The sequence below is a fragment of the Athene noctua genome, chromosome 1 (assembly GCF_965140245.1).
Source record: "Athene noctua chromosome 1, bAthNoc1.hap1.1, whole genome shotgun sequence".
Classification (NCBI taxonomy): domain Eukaryota; kingdom Metazoa; phylum Chordata; class Aves; order Strigiformes; family Strigidae; genus Athene; species Athene noctua.
The window spans coordinates 108,603,937-108,621,341 of NC_134037.1; the positions used below are offsets into that span (position 1 = coordinate 108,603,937).

General features: G+C 60.3%; 2 protein-coding genes across 2 annotated transcripts in view; both read left to right on the forward strand.

Annotated features, from left to right (window-relative positions):
• The window catches only part of LOC141957808 (T-cell activation Rho GTPase-activating protein-like), a 10,397-nt gene extending 848 nt beyond the window's left edge, over positions 1-9,549 (forward strand). Inside the window, exons 2-7 of the mRNA XM_074899864.1 lie at positions 1,592-1,598; positions 7,393-7,443; positions 7,670-7,831; positions 7,916-8,025; positions 8,370-8,565; positions 8,770-9,549. Of these exons, the coding sequence (XP_074755965.1) occupies positions 1,592-1,598; positions 7,393-7,443; positions 7,670-7,831; positions 7,916-8,025; positions 8,370-8,565; positions 8,770-8,886 (643 nt within the window). The 3' untranslated portion in view covers positions 8,887-9,549. The remainder of the gene's footprint in view (positions 1-1,591; positions 1,599-7,392; positions 7,444-7,669; positions 7,832-7,915; positions 8,026-8,369; positions 8,566-8,769) is intronic.
• Positions 9,018-17,405, forward strand: part of LOC141957816 (T-cell activation Rho GTPase-activating protein-like) — a 10,397-nt gene continuing 2,009 nt past the window's right edge. The window contains exons 1-3 of the mRNA XM_074899877.1: positions 9,018-9,145; positions 11,457-11,463; positions 17,258-17,308. Coding sequence (XP_074755978.1) covers positions 9,018-9,145; positions 11,457-11,463; positions 17,258-17,308 — 186 coding nt within the window. The remainder of the gene's footprint in view (positions 9,146-11,456; positions 11,464-17,257; positions 17,309-17,405) is intronic.

The window sequence follows — 17,405 nt, forward strand, 5'->3', positions numbered from 1 at the left end:
CAGCTGATCCTGCCTTTACCTTTCTAATCATGCTGTGGGATGGAAAGGTTTGCAGGCTCCGTCCAGAAAAACAGTGGCCAAAGGAAAAGGAAGCGAGAAGAGACCTGGGCAGAGGAGAAGCCACGCCACCCAGCAAAGAAGAGAAGAGAGGAGAAGAAGGGACAGGAGGAAAAAGAGCAGGAAGGTGCAAAAGGAGCCCCAGGTGTGTACCAGGCTTCGCTGCTCATCTTTGCCAACTCTCCGCACTGCTCTAAGTCAGTCCAACTGACTGGCGAGGGATGCTGCTATGCAGGGTTTGGAAATTACCCCATGGCAGCTCCCCAGGGGAGCCCTGCTGTGTGGCACAGGGGCACTGCGCACCTCTGCACACGCACAGCTCTCTGAGGGCGTTCCCTTAGAGGGGAAAAGGTGCCAGAGCCACCGCGGAGCCAAGGCCAGCAGCAGCTCTCTTCTGGGATATCAACAATTCCTTGTCAACTGTGTTTCCCAAAGAAAGGGGAACCAAGCCATGCCTGCTCCTGCCTTTGTGGCTTTACCAGTGCTTTCTGGCTCTGTCGTTGCAGGTGCTGATTTCCCGTTAGTGGTTGACCCCTGTGACTCCTGGGCTCCTGATGTCCACAATTAAAGGACATTTTCTCCCTTCTGTCTGCGTGTGCGCTACGATATTCTGGACTAGGTAGAAGTTGTTTTGGGATGAATTCCTAGTGGAGGAGTTTGGGATCATCCTCCCTTGCGGCAGAATCCTTTCCAGCAGGCATCGGGGCTGAGCTCGGTTTGCTTGAGGAGTCAGACGAAAGCACAGAATCCCATAGAACAGCTGAGGCTGGGAGGGGCCTGTGGAGGTCCTCTGGTCCAACCTGCCTGCTCACGCAGGGTCACCTGGACCAGGTTGCCCAGGACTGTGGAGTAGTGGGCACCTTCCCTTGCCACACAGAGCATCTCACGGGCTGGAAGAGGGATGCTCTGGAGACTTTCTGGCAAACCTCTGGAGAAGAGCTTGTCCTCGCCCCTCTTCCAGGGGCTTTTCCAGCTCTGGTGCCCTTCCCAAGGACAGCCCCACCAGGTGGGTGCAGTCAGCATTGCAGGAAAGAAGAGGCAGCAGCCACCGCAGTCAGCACGGCGGGAGAGCTGGGACCCCGGAGACCCTCCCAGGCTCTCCAACCCCAGCCTAGCCCTGTCCAGACAGTGTCCACAAGAGTGCTCTTATATCCCTTTTCCCAGCGTGCTGAACTTCCCTTGAAGCGTTAAGCACCGGGCTGAAGGGCTAAGGCTTGGACAATAGGCCCAGGCACGACCTGACCTAGAGATCAATCCTGTCTATTTGGAAACTGATAACCGTCGTGCTAGTAGGCATCATGCTAGGTTATAACAAACCACCTATACTGATGTAAAAAGTGCTGAAGTGTTAAAGTACTGAAGCCTGAACAACAGGCCCCGAGCCCAAGCTGCTAACTTAGTATGTAGTCATTAAGGAAATCACGTAGTAAGGAATTAATGAAAGATGGAGCTTAGCTATCATATGCTCGTTACTGACGGTGCATGTCATGAAAACATGTCTATCCTGGATGTATCTTTCTTCTTCTTCGCGTAGAGGCAAGGTAAGAAGGCCATGAAGGCGGCTGTCCGGCCTTGGGACCAGGCGGGTGGCCTTGCTCTAAAGAGAGCATAAATAAATCAGATAAGCAGGGAAACTCCCTTAGCTTCTCCCTTGAGCCCTGGCCAGGCTCTGGGGGAATCTAATGCGAGAGTGAAACCAGATAGTTCCGCCTCATACAGAGGTGCCAGCTATGCTGGCTTGCTGATTTGGGGGCCTATAAGGCTGGACCCGCTCACAGCGACTTTGGACGCCTCACCTACGGGTGGACGCACCGCGTAGGACTTCCCCCTTGCCGGGAAAGGCTCTCCAAATCCTCGCTGTAACCGGGGCTGCCCAGCATCTGCGGGTCTGGATGATGGTAGCGTGTGCAAGTGGTGATGGATCTTTCTTAATCACTCTTGTCTCTCTCAGGTAGTAACGATTTGACGCATTACCCTGTATTTTCCTCTTTGTTTAAGTGCACGATTCTGTCTTTTCTTTCTGTGTATGTTTTCTGCATTATTCTGTTACATTGTGTAGTTATTTCCAGTAAAATACACCTTGCTCTCTTCACTCTGGTGTCTGAGTTTAATTGGTATCCCTAACCGGCAAAACACAGGCCCACAATCTTTCCTGTTGGAGCGTAAAATAGCCAGAAGATGCCCATGTCCTGCACTTTTCCTGCAAAGACTCACTCTGATTTCCTGCCTTTTCCCTGCAAAGGGCATTTTTTTAGCTCTCTTCCTCGCTTCTGTTTTAACCGAGGCACTGCACGGTATCAACAGGCACAGCAGACACACGGCGTCCAAAGCTGACCGTGGATCCCCTTTTTGCCATGGGGAGGGCCTTTGGCACAAGCGTGTCCCTGGCTGCGCTAGTTGCTCGGTGGGTGAAGGTCACGGCTCACAGTGGAGTCTGCCTTTCGCCACGATGGTCATTCCCAGGGAGAACAGCTGGTGGGATTGAGCAGGACCCTGCAGGGAGAACAGAAGGGCAGGGACGCAGACATTTGCCACAAGTCCAGCGGAGCGGGTTGCTCCAGCGCAGCCCACTGCGCCTTGCTACGCTGCTGGACCTGTGCGGATGCTCAGGGGACAAAGGGTTAAACCTGAGTTGCCTGCATGAAATACAGCTGTCGCCAGCCTGGGGGCAAGCTGACCCAGGAGCTGGTCCTGAAAAGCACCAGCCCAGGGCACGGAAAGCTTTGACCAGCTGCGACTCTTCTGGAACAGACTGTGCCATGTGCATCCGTTTCTATTAGCAACTCTCTCCTGCAGGGGAAAAGGAGTTTGGGATCTTGCTCGTGGCCACAGGAGGAGGATGGTGGCCTCGGATGGTGCGTGAGGCTCGGGGCTGGCCTTGCAGCAGCTCATGGGATGGGCGGGATAGAGGGAAATTCCCTTGGCTATTAAAAGCCCCATTGCTCTAGAAGTTGCATCTTTTTTCTCTCGTCCTTTCTCTTAGAAGGGAGTGGGTGGAGGGGCGTAGAGGGTTTCCCTTCTCACTGTTATAATCAGACAAAGCCAGTTTTTATAAATATATATAGCTTTATTTGGGTTCAGTCGACTGAGGGTGGGAAGCAATAGGCAAAGCAGCGCTGGGTGCGAGGAGAGCCGCGCCTCTGCCACACGCACCCCGAGCTCCAAAAAGCAGCGTTTTTTTATACTCTTGTGCCATCGTCTTTAACCAATCTCCTCCCGGCAGATAGTTGTCCTGCTCTTTTCCATTGGGGCATTTGAGTTGCTTGGGTGCGTGTCCTCCTCCTATTGGGTCTTTCGAAAGTCTCGAAGCCTTGGTCTCTTGGCGCGCTTTTCTCCTATTGGATCTTTTAAAAGCCTCATGATCTCATCTTTTTGGGGGGCTTTTCTTCAGACAGCAGTTACATATTAGCTCTAGGTGGGGTTTCTGAGACACGGTTACACTGTTCCAATCCGCATGGCACACTTTACATCTTGATGGTTTAACATTTACAGATCATTCAAGTGTATTGCACCCGCCAATTATGTTATTGTAACATAACAAATTAGTTACAATAGTCTATTACAACAGCTCCTACAACATGCATCGTAGCAGTCAAGATGGAATATGCCTTTCTCCTGTACCTGTTCTTTTTGGAACGTGGTGAATTCAATCAATAGCCCACTGAGTTCAACAGACACCTGTGAGTTTTAGCCTTTGGCTCAGCAGCTAGATGCAACCTCCTGTCACTGGTGTCAGCACCATTAATGCAGATAATCTGCTCGCTACTAATGTAGGCTACTACTATGTAACAGTCTGTGCCAGAGTAGAGCCCGATCCAATGTTACATGCAAGGTCAGTACTGCCAAGAGGTGTGAGACTGAAAGGGGAAACGAGAGAGCCTGTACACCTTTAAATGGCTTGAAGGGATGACAAGGAGAAGCACTGTGTATATAACACCAAAACCAAAACCAAAAAACAAAACCAGAAAGGATTTTCCCCCTCAATTTCTGATCGTTCTGTGACAAAGCCCTGCCCCGCACCATGCGCGTCCCGTCCACGTTCAGGGATCCGGATGGGATGGTGGGGCAGAGCACAGCCTCAGGCAGCTTGCAGAGGGCACACGAGTGGGAGGGGAGGCTCCTGCAGCGGAGGGCCCTTGGCAGGCTGGAGAACGGGGCTGGCAGGAGCCTGCTGTGGTCAAAGAAGGGGAAGAGGGAAGAGCGCCGTCCTGGACCCGGGGAGGAAGAAGCCTTTGGAGCCGTATGTGCTGGGGGAGAGCCCGCTGGAAGGCAGCTGTGCAGAGCCCTGGGGTCACGGTGGACCCGAGGCTGACCAGCTTGGAGCCAGCAGAGTACCCCTGGGGCAGTGGCGGCTAAGTGCCTCCTGGGCTGCAGCAGGCAAACCCCTGGCAGCAGGTGGAGGGGGGGTCCTTCCCCTCTGCTCTGTCCTGCTCTGGGCTCCCCAGGGCAAGGCAGCCAGGGCCATGCTGGATGGAACCCCCAGCCCGAGGCCCCGCCCACTTTCCGTTGGGCCCAGCGTTGGTCCGTTGGAGCCAACAGCCGCCAGAGCCGGCAGCACGGGGCTGTGCTGGCACGGAGCGGCGCCGGGAGGAGGCAGGGCCAGGCCGAGCGGCGCTCCCCGGCACCGGCACCCCGCTTCCCGTCCTCGCTGTGGCCGGCTGGGCCACATCCTTGGTGCAGAGCGAGGGTCCTCCTGTCCCGGGCAGGATGGGTCAGGCCAACTGCTGCTGGCGCTCCAGGTGAGCTCCCGCCGCGGCTCGGGCACGGCCGGGCACGGCCGGGCCCCGCAGACGGGGCCATTCTCATGCCCGCCGCGCTCTGCTCCGCAGGGAGGCTCTCACCGAGGCCGAGGCGGTGCTGAGCACGGACGTGCTGCTGACCCGGGGCCGCAAGAGGAGCGAGAGGCGCCTTCTCCTCCTCCAAGAGGAACTGGTGGTTGCCAAGTTGCAGTAAGCCCCTGGGAGCCCAGCTGCCTTTTCCCCATCCCTGGCCCCGGCCCCAGGCCAGGGACGCTCTGGCACCAGCCCTGGGCCCTGGGGCCTTGGTGCCGGATGCACCAACGTCCGTCCCAAGGGCAGGTGGGGGGCCGGGCTCTGCCCGGGGGCACCCCAAGGCGGCCACCTCAGGCTCCCTGCCCGTCTCTCTTCTCCGCAGACGTGGCACCACCCTGCGCCCACAGCTCCGCCTGGCCCTGGACCAGCTGTGGGTGCTGAGCAGCGGGAAGCAGGCAGCGGGGGAGGTCAAAGGGGAAGAGGAGGAGGAAGGCAGCGAGGAGGACAGGGCCTCCATCCTCCTCATCTGGCCCACCGGCACCTGCGTTGCCACTTTCGGGTGAGTCGTGGGGCCACGTCCCACGGCCGGGCAGGAGAGGTTCCCAAGCGTGCCCACGCCACCCTGTGAATGGCCTCTGCCCTCCGTGCAGAGCCTGGGCAGGGAGCGGGCAGCGCGCCGGCAGGGAGGGATGGGGGGGTGCGTTCCCACATCCTGCATCCCCTGGTCACCTTTCGGTCCCCACAAGGGAAGGGCAGGGGCAGCTGCTCTGGCAGCACAGAGGGAGCCAGCGCTTGGGCAGCAGGCCTGTCCTGCCCCACTGGGCTTGTGCTGCCCCTCTGCCTTTCCCAAGGGGCAAGGCTGTGCAGGCGCCTGCCTGTGACGACAGGCTGGGCGGCAGCGGGGCCTGACGCGGGTTCTCCTCTCTTTCTGCAGCTCCCGCGCACTGAAGCAGCTGTGGGTGGGCAAGCTGCTGGGGTAAGCTAGGGGGGTGCTTCAGGCACAGCCGAATGGGGGACCTCAGCTCCCCAGCTGGGGAGAGCTGCCACTGCGGCTGCGGGCAGCTCTCCGGCAGAGTTGCCTGACAAGACACAAGAGGTGGCTTGGGGCTCACCCAGCTCTCTCCTGGCCCCTTCCCGGTGCACAGGACACCCGATGGAGGAAAGGGAGCCCGAGTGGCCAGTGTCCCATCCATCAAACTCCTGCAGAAGGAGCTGAGCCGACGCCACGCCGTGAGTGTCTCTCTAGTGTGGCCGCTGACCCCGAGCACTGGCCCTGCAGCCGAGCAGCAGAGGCATCGCTGCTCACCTCCTTCCACTCTTTCTCTCCTGCCCAGTGGAGGACATTCAGCGCCAGGAGCCTGGAGCGGCTGATGCAGTGTCGGGCAGAGGTGAGAATGGCTGCCTTTCACCGGCCTCTGGCTGTGCCGGCGTGCCACGGATGTGCGGCCGCTGGGGTGAGCCTGTGCAGGAGGGAGGGAGGGTCCCGCGGTGCCACTCCAGGAGCAAAGAGGGTTGGGGAGCCACCAGGAACGCCGCGTGTCCTCGCCGGCGGTGCTGGGAGGAAACCTGCTGCGTGAGGCAGGGAGCCCGGGAGGGCAGAGAGTCCCCGCTCTGCCGCCCTCAGGCTGCTGGTGCCGGGTGGCCGTTGCCGGTGGCCCTCTCTGCTGCGGGGCTGCTCTCTAAGCGCAGCCTGGTTCTTGCAGGCTGATCCCAAGCAAGGGCCTCCAACAGCCCCATCTACCAAGGGAGGGGGACTTCGCCGCTCATCGGGTGAGTTTGGGAACGAAGGGGGCAGGGAGGGCCTTCTTTTCTCCAGGACCGGCACGTCTGCACAAGGGAGGATGCTGTTGCTGCTGCCCTCTGCCCAGAGGAAATCGGTGCCCATCACGCTGCAGCAGGAGAGAGCGGAGCGCTCGGGAGCCTTCGACAGTGCTGAGCACTCGAGGTGCTGCCTGCCTGAGCTCTGCCCCCAGAGCCGGGCAGAGGGGTCCCTGCTTCTCGGCCAGAGCCGGGAGGAGCCCTGCTCCCTTGTCCCCTGAGTGTCACCCTGCAGGTCGGGCACCCCAAGGGAGGACGGAGGTCACCCGGACGAGCAAGGACACCCGCTGGGCAGCGGCCGCTGCACGTGGTTCTGCCGGACAGGGAGCCTCCCTCTGCTGCTGCTGCTGGCAGCCTGGAGGAGGGCAGGGCGAGGGCTGGGCCGGGCTGTCCCGCCGGCTCTCAGGAGGCTGCGAGCCGGAGCCGCCGAGCCAGAGCCCTGGTTCCAGCTGCCGGCTCCCTGCCCGTGCCGTCCCGCCGCAGCGCTCAGCGCCGCGCTGCAGGCAGGGCTGGGCAGGGCAGGGCAGGGCAGGGCAGGCTCCGGGAGCGCTGGCCTGGCGGTTCCCACTGACGGGCTCTTGCTCTCTTTTCCTTTGCAGCGGGAGGGAGCGGCGGCGGCAGCAGCAGCAGCCGCAGCAGCAGCAGGAGGGGGCTGCCCTGGCCCTTTGCTCTGCGGCGGAGCCCGGCCGCTGCCCCGGCGCCAGGGCAGGCGGGCTCCGGCTGCAGCAGGGCGCTCTTTGGGCAGCCCCTGGCAGCCCTCTGCGGGGAGGCCGGCACGCTGCCCCGGCCCATCCAGGTAGGCCAGCCTGCACAGGGGGGCCCCAGCCCTCCCCCCGGCTGCTCCAGAGGCAGCATCCCCAGCGGCTCCGGGGCTGGCTGGGGGACTGGGCTCTTCACCCACGCCTCACGCTGCTGGTCCCAGGCCCTTTGCGGGGCGAGGGAGCCCAGCCTGGGGCAGAGCTCTGGCCTCTGCCCTCACTTGTTTCTTCAGCCAAGCAGCTGTCCTCCTGCGTCTCCCGCAGGAGCTCCTGGACATCCTGCACCAGCGAGGACCGTCGACGGAGGGGATCTTCCGCAGAGCTGCCGGCGCGACGGAACTTCGGAACCTGAAGGAGGCCCTGGACCGCGGCGCAGATGTGGACCTGCCAAGCCAGCCCGAGATCCTGCTGGCTGCCGTCCTGAAGGTGGGCGCTTCTGCCCTGCCGCTGGAAGAGCTCCTGGCCGGCCCGGGATCTTCAGAGGCTCACCTGAAGCCCTTGGCCTTGCAGGACTTTCTCCGCAGCATCCCCGGCAAGCTCCTGGACGTGGACCTCTACCAGGACTGGATGCGAGCCATGGAGAGGCCGAGCCAGCAGGCAAGGGTGGAAGAGCTGAGAGTGTAAGTGTGGCCAGCAGCCTGCCTCTTGCGTAGGGAGTGGTGGGGGCCTGGGACTTGCCTGGAAAGGCACGGGCTCCTTAGAAGGTTGCATTTTCTGGCAGCTCGCGTTTGCTGGGCTGGGGTGTCATTTTGGGGGAAAGGGCGTGGGCAGGGAGCCTTCCCTTGCGTGGGCTTGGGGGGAATCGGGCGCTGGGAAGCAACACTCTGTTTTCTTCCTGATCGCTGACTGGGAGCACGTGGAAAGGGGCACAACACAGACACTGGCTCCCGCCTGCCTTGTGCAAGCTTCAGGGACAGCTGTGGGCAACTTCTGCTTCCTTAACGTTGTGTTCCTGCTCCCTCAGGGTGGCCGAGAAGTTGCCGGCAGCCCATCTCCTCCTCCTCAAGCGGCTGCTCCCACTGCTGCAGAACATTGGCCACCAGGTGTCCACCAGCAGAATGACCTCCAGCAACCTGGCCATCTGCCTGGGGCCAAACCTGCTGGGCCCACCCGACGAGGCCCTGCTCCCCTTCGAGGCCATGCTGGAGGTGACCGAGAAGGTGCGCTCTATTGACCGGCTGGCTGCAGCCTGCCTGGGCCGTCAGAGCTTGCTCCTCTCCCGAGCAAATGCCGGGGGAGTGGCTGCCTGGCAGAGCAGCCCCACAGCCACAGCCTTCTGTGCAGAAGCAAGGGTCAGCAGCGGGAAAGGCTGCCTGACACCTTCCCAGACGCCTGCACTGAAACCAAGGCTTTGATGTGTGCAGGTGAAGCTGCTGGTGGAATTTCTGATTGAAAACGGCAGCGACATCTTTGGGGAGGAGATGGCTGGCCAGATGTCACCAGAGCCCGTGGACACATCCACAGGTAGGAGGAGGGACTGAGGGCTGTCACAGCCTGAGCAGACAGCTGGGGGAGGGCTTCCCGTGGGTTTTGCTTGAGCTGTTGGCCACTTCCAACAAGTCACTTTGCTGCACACGCTCTTGCTTTCCAGAGCTGCCTTTGGAAAAGGAGCATGGCCCCGCGGGCGAAGCAGAAGCGGAGCAGCAGGCAAAAGCCTCCCTGGATCCTGCACCAGCCCCTCTGCTCGTCCTCCAGAGAGCAGCAGGGGGAGATGCGGCGGTGGGAGCAGAAAGGGCAGAGGTATGGCAGCTCCCTCCACCAGCGCTGCCACCGTGTGTCTTAGGTAGGAGCAGGGTAGTTCCTCTTGGCTCCAAGCAGCTGCTGTGCCTCTTCCTGGCGTTCAGGCTCTCGTGGTTTGGCATTTTCTCTTTCCCCCCATGGAACGACAGACACACTGTAAGTAAAACTGGAAAGGTATTTTCTCCAACGCGTTAGGCATGCGCTTAATCAGAGGAAATGCCCACAAAACGCCACAGAAAGATAGATTTCCAAAGCAGAGCCTCCCACCACAGAAGGTGGTATTGCACCAAAGGGACGTCCACGGAGCTCTGTCTTGGGAGGGCAGAAGGAATTCTGGCAGAAGGAAGTGGGCAAGCCTTTCCTTGCCTGGCAGGGCAGCACAGGCTCTCTGCCGAATGGCCCCCACAAATGGACTGTCCCACACCCACGGGCACACCGTGCTCCAGAGCGAGACCCTTGGAAGAAAAGGGCCGATGCAAGCCAGCCTAAGGGATCTCCCCTGTAGAGCTAAGGTAGCAACGTGCCAAACAGTTGCTTACTACTTCAGGGCACCCCTCGCCCCCTGCTAATGACCACATTTCTGGTTTAGGCACCCGTTGCTTTGTCTCTGAGCACCCCTGAGACCGTGGTAGACTCCCCAGGGTGCGCAGGAGAACTGAAGAGCCTCGCAGAGCACAGAAGGTAAAGTGAGTCATCTTTGGTTAAATCAAGAACTGATTCCAGCTGATCCTGCCTTTACCTTTCTAATCATGCTGTGGGATGGAAAGGTTTGCAGGCTCCGTCCAGAAAAACAGTGGCCAAAGGAAAAGGAAGCGAGAAGAGACCTGGGCAGAGGAGAAGCCACGCCACCCAGCAAAGAAGAGAAGAGAGGAGAAGAAGGGACAGGAGGAAAAAGAGCAGGAAGGTGCAAAAGGAGCCCCAGGTGTGTACCAGGCTTCGCTGCTCATCTTTGCCAACTCTCCGCACTGCTCTAAGTCAGTCCAACTGACTGGCGAGGGATGCTGCTATGCAGGGTTTGGAAATTACCCCATGGCAGCTCCCCAGGGGAGCCCTGCTGTGTGGCACAGGGGCACTGCGCACCTCTGCACACGCACAGCTCTCTGAGGGCGTTCCCTTAGAGGGGAAAAGGTGCCAGAGCCACCGCGGAGCCAAGGCCAGCAGCAGCTCTCTTCTGGGATATCAACAATTCCTTGTCAACTGTGTTTCCCAAAGAAAGGGGAACCAAGCCATGCCTGCTCCTGCCTTTGTGGCTTTACCAGTGCTTTCTGGCTCTGTCGTTGCAGGTGCTGATTTCCCGTTAGTGGTTGACCCCTGTGACTCCTGGGCTCCTGATGTCCACAATTAAAGGACATTTTCTCCCTTCTGTCTGCGTGTGCGCTACGATATTCTGGACTAGGTAGAAGTTGTTTTGGGATGAATTCCTAGTGGAGGAGTTTGGGATCATCCTCCCTTGCGGCAGAATCCTTTCCAGCAGGCATCGGGGCTGAGCTCGGTTTGCTTGAGGAGTCAGACGAAAGCACAGAATCCCATAGAACAGCTGAGGCTGGGAGGGGCCTGTGGAGGTCCTCTGGTCCAACCTGCCTGCTCACGCAGGGTCACCTGGACCAGGTTGCCCAGGACTGTGGAGTAGTGGGCACCTTCCCTTGCCACACAGAGCATCTCACGGGCTGGAAGAGGGATGCTCTGGAGACTTTCTGGCAAACCTCTGGAGAAGAGCTTGTCCTCGCCCCTCTTCCAGGGGCTTTTCCAGCTCTGGTGCCCTTCCCAAGGACAGCCCCACCAGGTGGGTGCAGTCAGCATTGCAGGAAAGAAGAGGCAGCAGCCACCGCAGTCAGCACGGCGGGAGAGCTGGGACCCCGGAGACCCTCCCAGGCTCTCCAACCCCAGCCTAGCCCTGTCCAGACAGTGTCCACAAGAGTGCTCTTATATCCCTTTTCCCAGCGTGCTGAACTTCCCTTGAAGCGTTAAGCACCGGGCTGAAGGGCTAAGGCTTGGACAATAGGCCCAGGCCAGACCTGACCTAGAGATCAATCCTGTCTATTTGGAAACTGATAACCGTCGTGCTAGTAGGCATCATGCTAGGTTATAACAAACCACCTATACTGATGTAAAAAGTGCTGAAGTGTTAAAGTACTGAAGCCTGAACAACAGGCCCCGAGCCCAAGCTGCTAACTTAGTATGTAGTCATTAAGGAAATCACGTAGTAAGGAATTAATGAAAGATGGAGCTTAGCTATCATATGCTCGTTACTGACGGTGCATGTCATGAAAACATGTCTATCCTGGATGTATCTTTCTTCTTCTTCGCGTAGAGGCAAGGTAAGAAGGCCATGAAGGCGGCTGTCCGGCCTTGGGACCAGGCGGGTGGCCTTGTTCTAAAGAGAGCATAAATAAATCAGATAAGCAGGGAAACTCCCTTAGCTTCTCCCTTGAGCCCTGGCCAGGCTCTGGGGGAATCTAATGCGAGAGTGAAACCAGATAGTTCCGCCTCATACAGAGGTGCCAGCTATGCTGGCTTGCTGATTTGGGGGCCTATAAGGCTGGACCCGCTCACAGCGACTTTGGACGCCTCACCTACGGGTGGACGCACCGCGTAGGACTTCCCCCTTGCCGGGAAAGGCTCTCCAAATCCTCGCTGTAACCGGGGCTGCCCAGCATCTGCGGGTCTGGATGATGGTAGCGTGTGCAAGTGGTGATGGATCTTTCTTAATCACTCTTGTCTCTCTCAGGTAGTAACGATTTGACGCATTACCCTGTATTTTCCTCTTTGTTTAAGTGCACGATTCTGTCTTTTCTTTCTGTGTATGTTTTCTGCATTATTCTGTTACATTGTGTAGTTATTTCCAGTAAAATACACCTTGCTCTCTTCACTCTGGTGTCTGAGTTTAATTGGTATCCCTAACCGGCAAAACACAGGCCCACAATCTTTCCTGTTGGAGCGTAAAATAGCCAGAAGATGCCCATGTCCTGCACTTTTCCTGCAAAGACTCACTCTGATTTCCTGCCTTTTCCCTGCAAAGGGCATTTTTTTAGCTCTCTTCCTCGCTTCTGTTTTAACCGAGGCACTGCACGGTATCAACAGGCACAGCAGACACACGGCGTCCAAAGCTGACCGTGGATCCCCTTTTTGCCATGGGGAGGGCCTTTCGCACAAGCGTGTCCCTGGCTGCGCTAGTTGCTCGGTGGGTGAAGGTCACGGCTCACAGTGGAGTCTGCCTTTCGCCACGATGGTCATTCCCAGGGAGAACAGCTGGTGGGATTGAGCAGGACCCTGCAGGGAGAACAGAAGGGCAGGGACGCAGACATTTGCCACAAGTCCAGCGGAGCGGGTTGCTCCAGCGCAGCCCACTGCGCCTTGCTACGCTGCTGGACCTGTGCGGATGCTCAGGGGACAAAGGGTTAAACCTGAGTTGCCTGCATGAAATACAGCTGTCGCCAGCCTGGGGGCAAGCTGACCCAGGAGCTGGTCCTGAAAAGCACCAGCCCAGGGCACGGAAAGCTTTGACCAGCTGCGACTCTTCTGGAACAGACTGTGCCATGTGCATCCGTTTCTATTAGCAACTCTCTCCTGCAGGGGAAAAGGAGTTTGGGATCTTGCTCGTGGCCACAGGAGGAGGGTGGCGGCCTCGGATGGTGCGTGAGGCTCGGGGCTGGCCTTGCAGCAGCTCATGGGATGGGCGGGATAGAGGGAAATTCCCTTGGCTATTAAAAGCCCCATTGCTCTAGAAGTTGCATCTTTTTTCTCTCGTCCTTTCTCTTAGAAGGGAGTGGGTGGAGGGGCGTGGAGGGTTTCCCTTCTCACTGTTATAATCAGACAAAGCCAGTTTTTATAAATATATATAGCTTTATTTGGGTTCAGTCGACTGAGGGTGGGAAGCAATAGGCAAAGCAGCGCTGGGTGCGAGGAGAGCCGCGCCTCTGCCACACGCACCCCGAGCTCCAAAAAGCAGCGTTTTTTTATACTCTTGTGCCATCGTCTTTAACCAATCTCCTCCCGGCAGATAGTTGTCCTGCTCTTTTCCATTGGGTCATTTGAGTTGCTTGGGTGCGTGTCCTCCTCCTATTGGGTCTTTCGAAAGTCTCGAAGCCTTGGTCTCTTGGCGCGCTTTTCTCCTATTGGATCTTTTAAAAGCCTCATGATCTCATCTTTTTGGGGGGCTTTTCTTCAGACAGCAGTTACATATTAGCTCTAGGTGGGGTTTCTGAGACACGGTTACACTGTTCCAATCCGCATGGCACACTTTACATCTTGATGGTTTAACATTTACAGATCATTCAAGTGTATTGCACCCGCCAATTATGTTATTGTAACATAACAAATTAGTTACAATAGTCTATTACAACAGCTCCTACAACATGCATCGTAGCAGTCAAGATGGAATATGCCTTTCTCCTGTACCTGTTCTTTTTGGAACGTGGTGAATTCAATCAATAGCCCACTGAGTTCAACAGACACCTGTGAGTTTTAGCCTTTGGCTCAGCAGCTAGATGCAACCTCCTGTCACTGGTGTCAGCACCATTAATGCAGATAATCTGCTCGCTACTAATGTAGGCTACTACTATGTAACAGTCTGTGCCAGAGTAGAGCCCGATCCAATGTTACATGCAAGGTCAGTACTGCCAAGAGGTGTGAGACTGAAAGGGGAAACGAGAGAGCCTGTACACCTTTAAATGGCTTGAAGGGATGACAAGGAGAAGCACTGTGTATATAACACCAAAACCAAAACCAAAAAACAAAACCAGAAAGGATTTTCCCCCTCAATTTCTGATCGTTCTGTGACAAAGCCCTGCCCCGCACCATGCGCGTCCCGTCCACGTTCAGGGATCCGGATGGGATGGTGGGGCAGAGCACAGCCTCAGGCAGCTTGCAGAGGGCACACGAGTGGGAGGGGAGGCTCCTGCAGCGGAGGGCCCTTGGCAGGCTGGAGAACGGGGCTGGCAGGAGCCTGCTGTGGTCAAAGAAGGGGAAGAGGGAAGAGCGCCGTCCTGGACCCGGGGAGGAAGAAGCCTTTGGAGCCGTATGTGCTGGGGGAGAGCCCGCTGGAAGGCAGCTGTGCAGAGCCCTGGGGTCACGGTGGACCCGAGGCTGACCAGCTTGGAGCCAGCAGAGTACCCCTGGGGCAGTGGCGGCTAAGTGCCTCCTGGGCTGCAGCAGGCAAACCCCTGGCAGCAGGTGGAGGGGGGGTCCTTCCCCTCTGCTCTGTCCTGCTCTGGGCTCCCCAGGGCAAGGCAGCCAGGGCCATGCTGGATGGAACCCCCAGCCCGAGGCCCCGCCCACTTTCCGTTGGGCCCAGCGTTGGTCCGTTGGAGCCAACAGCCGCCAGAGCCGGCAGCACGGGGCTGTGCTGGCACGGAGCGGCGCCGGGAGGAGGCAGGGCCAGGCCGAGCGGCGCTCCCCGGCACCGGCACCCCGCTTCCCGTCCTCGCTGTGGCCGGCTGGGCCACATCCTTGGTGCAGAGCGAGGGTCCTCCTGTCCCGGGCAGGATGGGTCAGGCCAACTGCTGCTGGCGCTCCAGGTGAGCTCCCGCCGCGGCTCGGGCACGGCCGGGCACGGCCGGGCCCCGCAGACGGGGCCATTCTCATGCCCGCCGCGCTCTGCTCCGCAGGGAGGCTCTCACCGAGGCCGAGGCGGTGCTGAGCACGGACGTGCTGCTGACCCGGGGCCGCAAGAGGAGCGAGAGGCGCCTTCTCCTCCTCCAAGAGGAACTGGTGGTTGCCAAGTTGCAGTAAGCCCCTGGGAGCCCAGCTGCCTTTTCCCCATCCCTGGCCCCGGCCCCAGGCCAGGGACGCTCTGGCACCAGCCCTGGGCCCTGGGGCCTTGGTGCCGGATGCACCAACGTCCGTCCCAAGGGCAGGTGGGGGGCCGGGCTCTGCCCGGGGGCACCCCAAGGCGGCCACCTCAGGCTCCCTGCCCGTCTCTCTTCTCCGCAGACGTGGCACCACCCTGCGCCCACAGCTCCGCCTGGCCCTGGACCAGCTGTGGGTGCTGAGCAGCGGGAAGCAGGCAGCGGGGGAGGTCAAAGGGGAAGAGGAGGAGGAAGGCAGCGAGGAGGACAGGGCCTCCATCCTCCTCATCTGGCCCACCGGCACCTGCGTTGCCACTTTCGGGTGAGTCGTGGGGCCACGTCCCACGGCCGGGCAGGAGAGGTTCCCAAGCGTGCCCACGCCACCCTGTGAATGGCCTCTGCCCTCCGTGCAGAGCCTGGGCAGGGAGCGGGCAGCGCGCCGGCAGGGAGGGATGGGGGGGTGCGTTCCCACATCCTGCATCCCCTGGTCACCTTTTGGACCCCACAAGGGAAGGGCAGGGGCAGCTGCTCTGGCAGCACAGAGGGAGCCAGGGCTTGGGCAGCAGGCCTGTCCTGCCCCACTGGGCTTGTGCTGCCCCTCTGCCTTTCCCAAGGGGCAAGGCTGTGCAGGCGCCTGCCTGTGACGACAGGCTGGGCGGCAGCGGGGCCTGACGCGGGTTCTCCTCTCTTTCTGCAGCTCCCGCGCACTGAAGCAGCTGTGGGTGGGCAAGCTGCTGGGGTAAGCTAGGGGGGTGCTTCAGGCACAGCCGAATGGGGGACCTCAGCTCCCCAGCTGGGGAGAGCTGCCACTGCGGCTGCGGGCAGCTCTCCGGCAGAGTTGCCTGACAAGACACAAGAGGTGGCTTGGGGCTCACCCAGCTCTCTCCTGGCCCCTTCCCGGTGCACAGGACACCCGATGGAGGAAAGGGAGCCCGAGTGGCCAGTGTCCCATCCATCAAACTCCTGCAGAAGGAGCTGAGCCGACGCCACGCCGTGAGTGTCTCTCTAGTGTGGCCGCTGACCCCGAGCACTGGCCCTGCAGCCGAGCAGCAGAGGCATCGCTGCTCACCTCCTTCCACTCTTTCTCTCCTGCCCAGTGGAGGACATTCAGCGCCAGGAGCCTGGAGCGGCTGATGCAGTGTCGGGCAGAGGTGAGAATGGCTGCCTTTCACCGGCCTCTGGCTGTGCCGGCGTGCCACGGATGTGCGGCCGCTGGGGTGAGCCTGTGCAGGAGGGAGGGAGGGTCCCGCGGTGCCACTCCAGGAGCAAAGAGGGTTGGGGAGCCACCAGGAACGCCGCGTGTCCTCGCCGGCGGTGCTGGGAGGAAACCTGCTGCGTGAGGCAGGGAGCCCGGGAGGGCAGAGAGTCCCCGCTCTGCCGCCCTCAGGCTGCTGGTGCCGGGTGGCCGTTGCCGGTGGCCCTCTCTGCTGCGGGGCTGCTCTCTAAGCGCAGCCTGGTTCTTGCAGGCTGATCCCAAGCAAGGGCCTCCAACAGCCCCATCTACCAAGGGAGGGGGACTTCGCCGCTCATCGGGTGAGTTTGGGAACGAAGGGGGCAGGGAGGGCCTTCTTTTCTCCAGGACCGGCACGTCTGCACAAGGGAGGATGCTGTTGCTGCTGCCCTCTGCCCAGAGGAAATCGGTGCCCATCACGCTGCAGCAGGAGAGAGCGGAGCGCTCGGGAGCCTTCGACAGTGCTGAGCACTCGAGGTGCTGCCTGCCTGAGCTCTGCCCCCAGAGCCGGGCAGAGGGGTCCCTGCTTCTCGGCCAGAGCCGGGAGGAGCCCTGCTCCCTTGTCCCCTGAGTGTCACCCTGCAGGTCGGGCACCCCAAGGGAGGACGGAGGTCACCCGGACGAGCAAGGACACCCGCTGGGCAGCGGCCGCTGCACGTGGTTCTGCCGGACAGGGAGCCTCCCTCTGCTGCTGCTGCTGGCAGCCTGGAGGAGGGCAGGGCGAGGGCTGGGCCGGGCTGTCCCGCCGGCTCTCAGGAGGCTGCGAGCCGGAGCCGCCGAGCCAGAGCCCTGGTTCCAGCTGCCGGCTCCCTGCCCGTGCCGTCCCGCCGCAGCGCTCAGCGCCGTGCTGCAGGCAGGGCTGGGCAGGGCAGGGCAGGGCAGGGCAGGCTCCGGGAGCGCTGGCCTGGCGGTTCCCACTGACGGGCTCTTGCTCTCTTTTCCTTTGCAGCGGGAGGGAGCGGCGGCGGCAGCAGCAGCAGCCGCAGCAGCAGCAGGAGGGGGCTGCCCTGGCCCTTTGCTCTGCGGCGGAGCCCGGCCGCTGCCCCGGCGCCAGGGCAGGCGGGCTCCGGCTGCAGCAGGGCGCTCTTTGGGCAGCCCCTGGCAGCCCTCTGCGGGGAGGCCGGCACGCTGCCCCGGCCCATCCAGGTAGGCCAGCCTGCACAGGGGGGCCCCAGCCCTCCCCCCGGCTGCTCCAGAGGCAGCGTCCCCAGCGGCTCCGGGGCTGGCTGGGGGACTGGGCTCT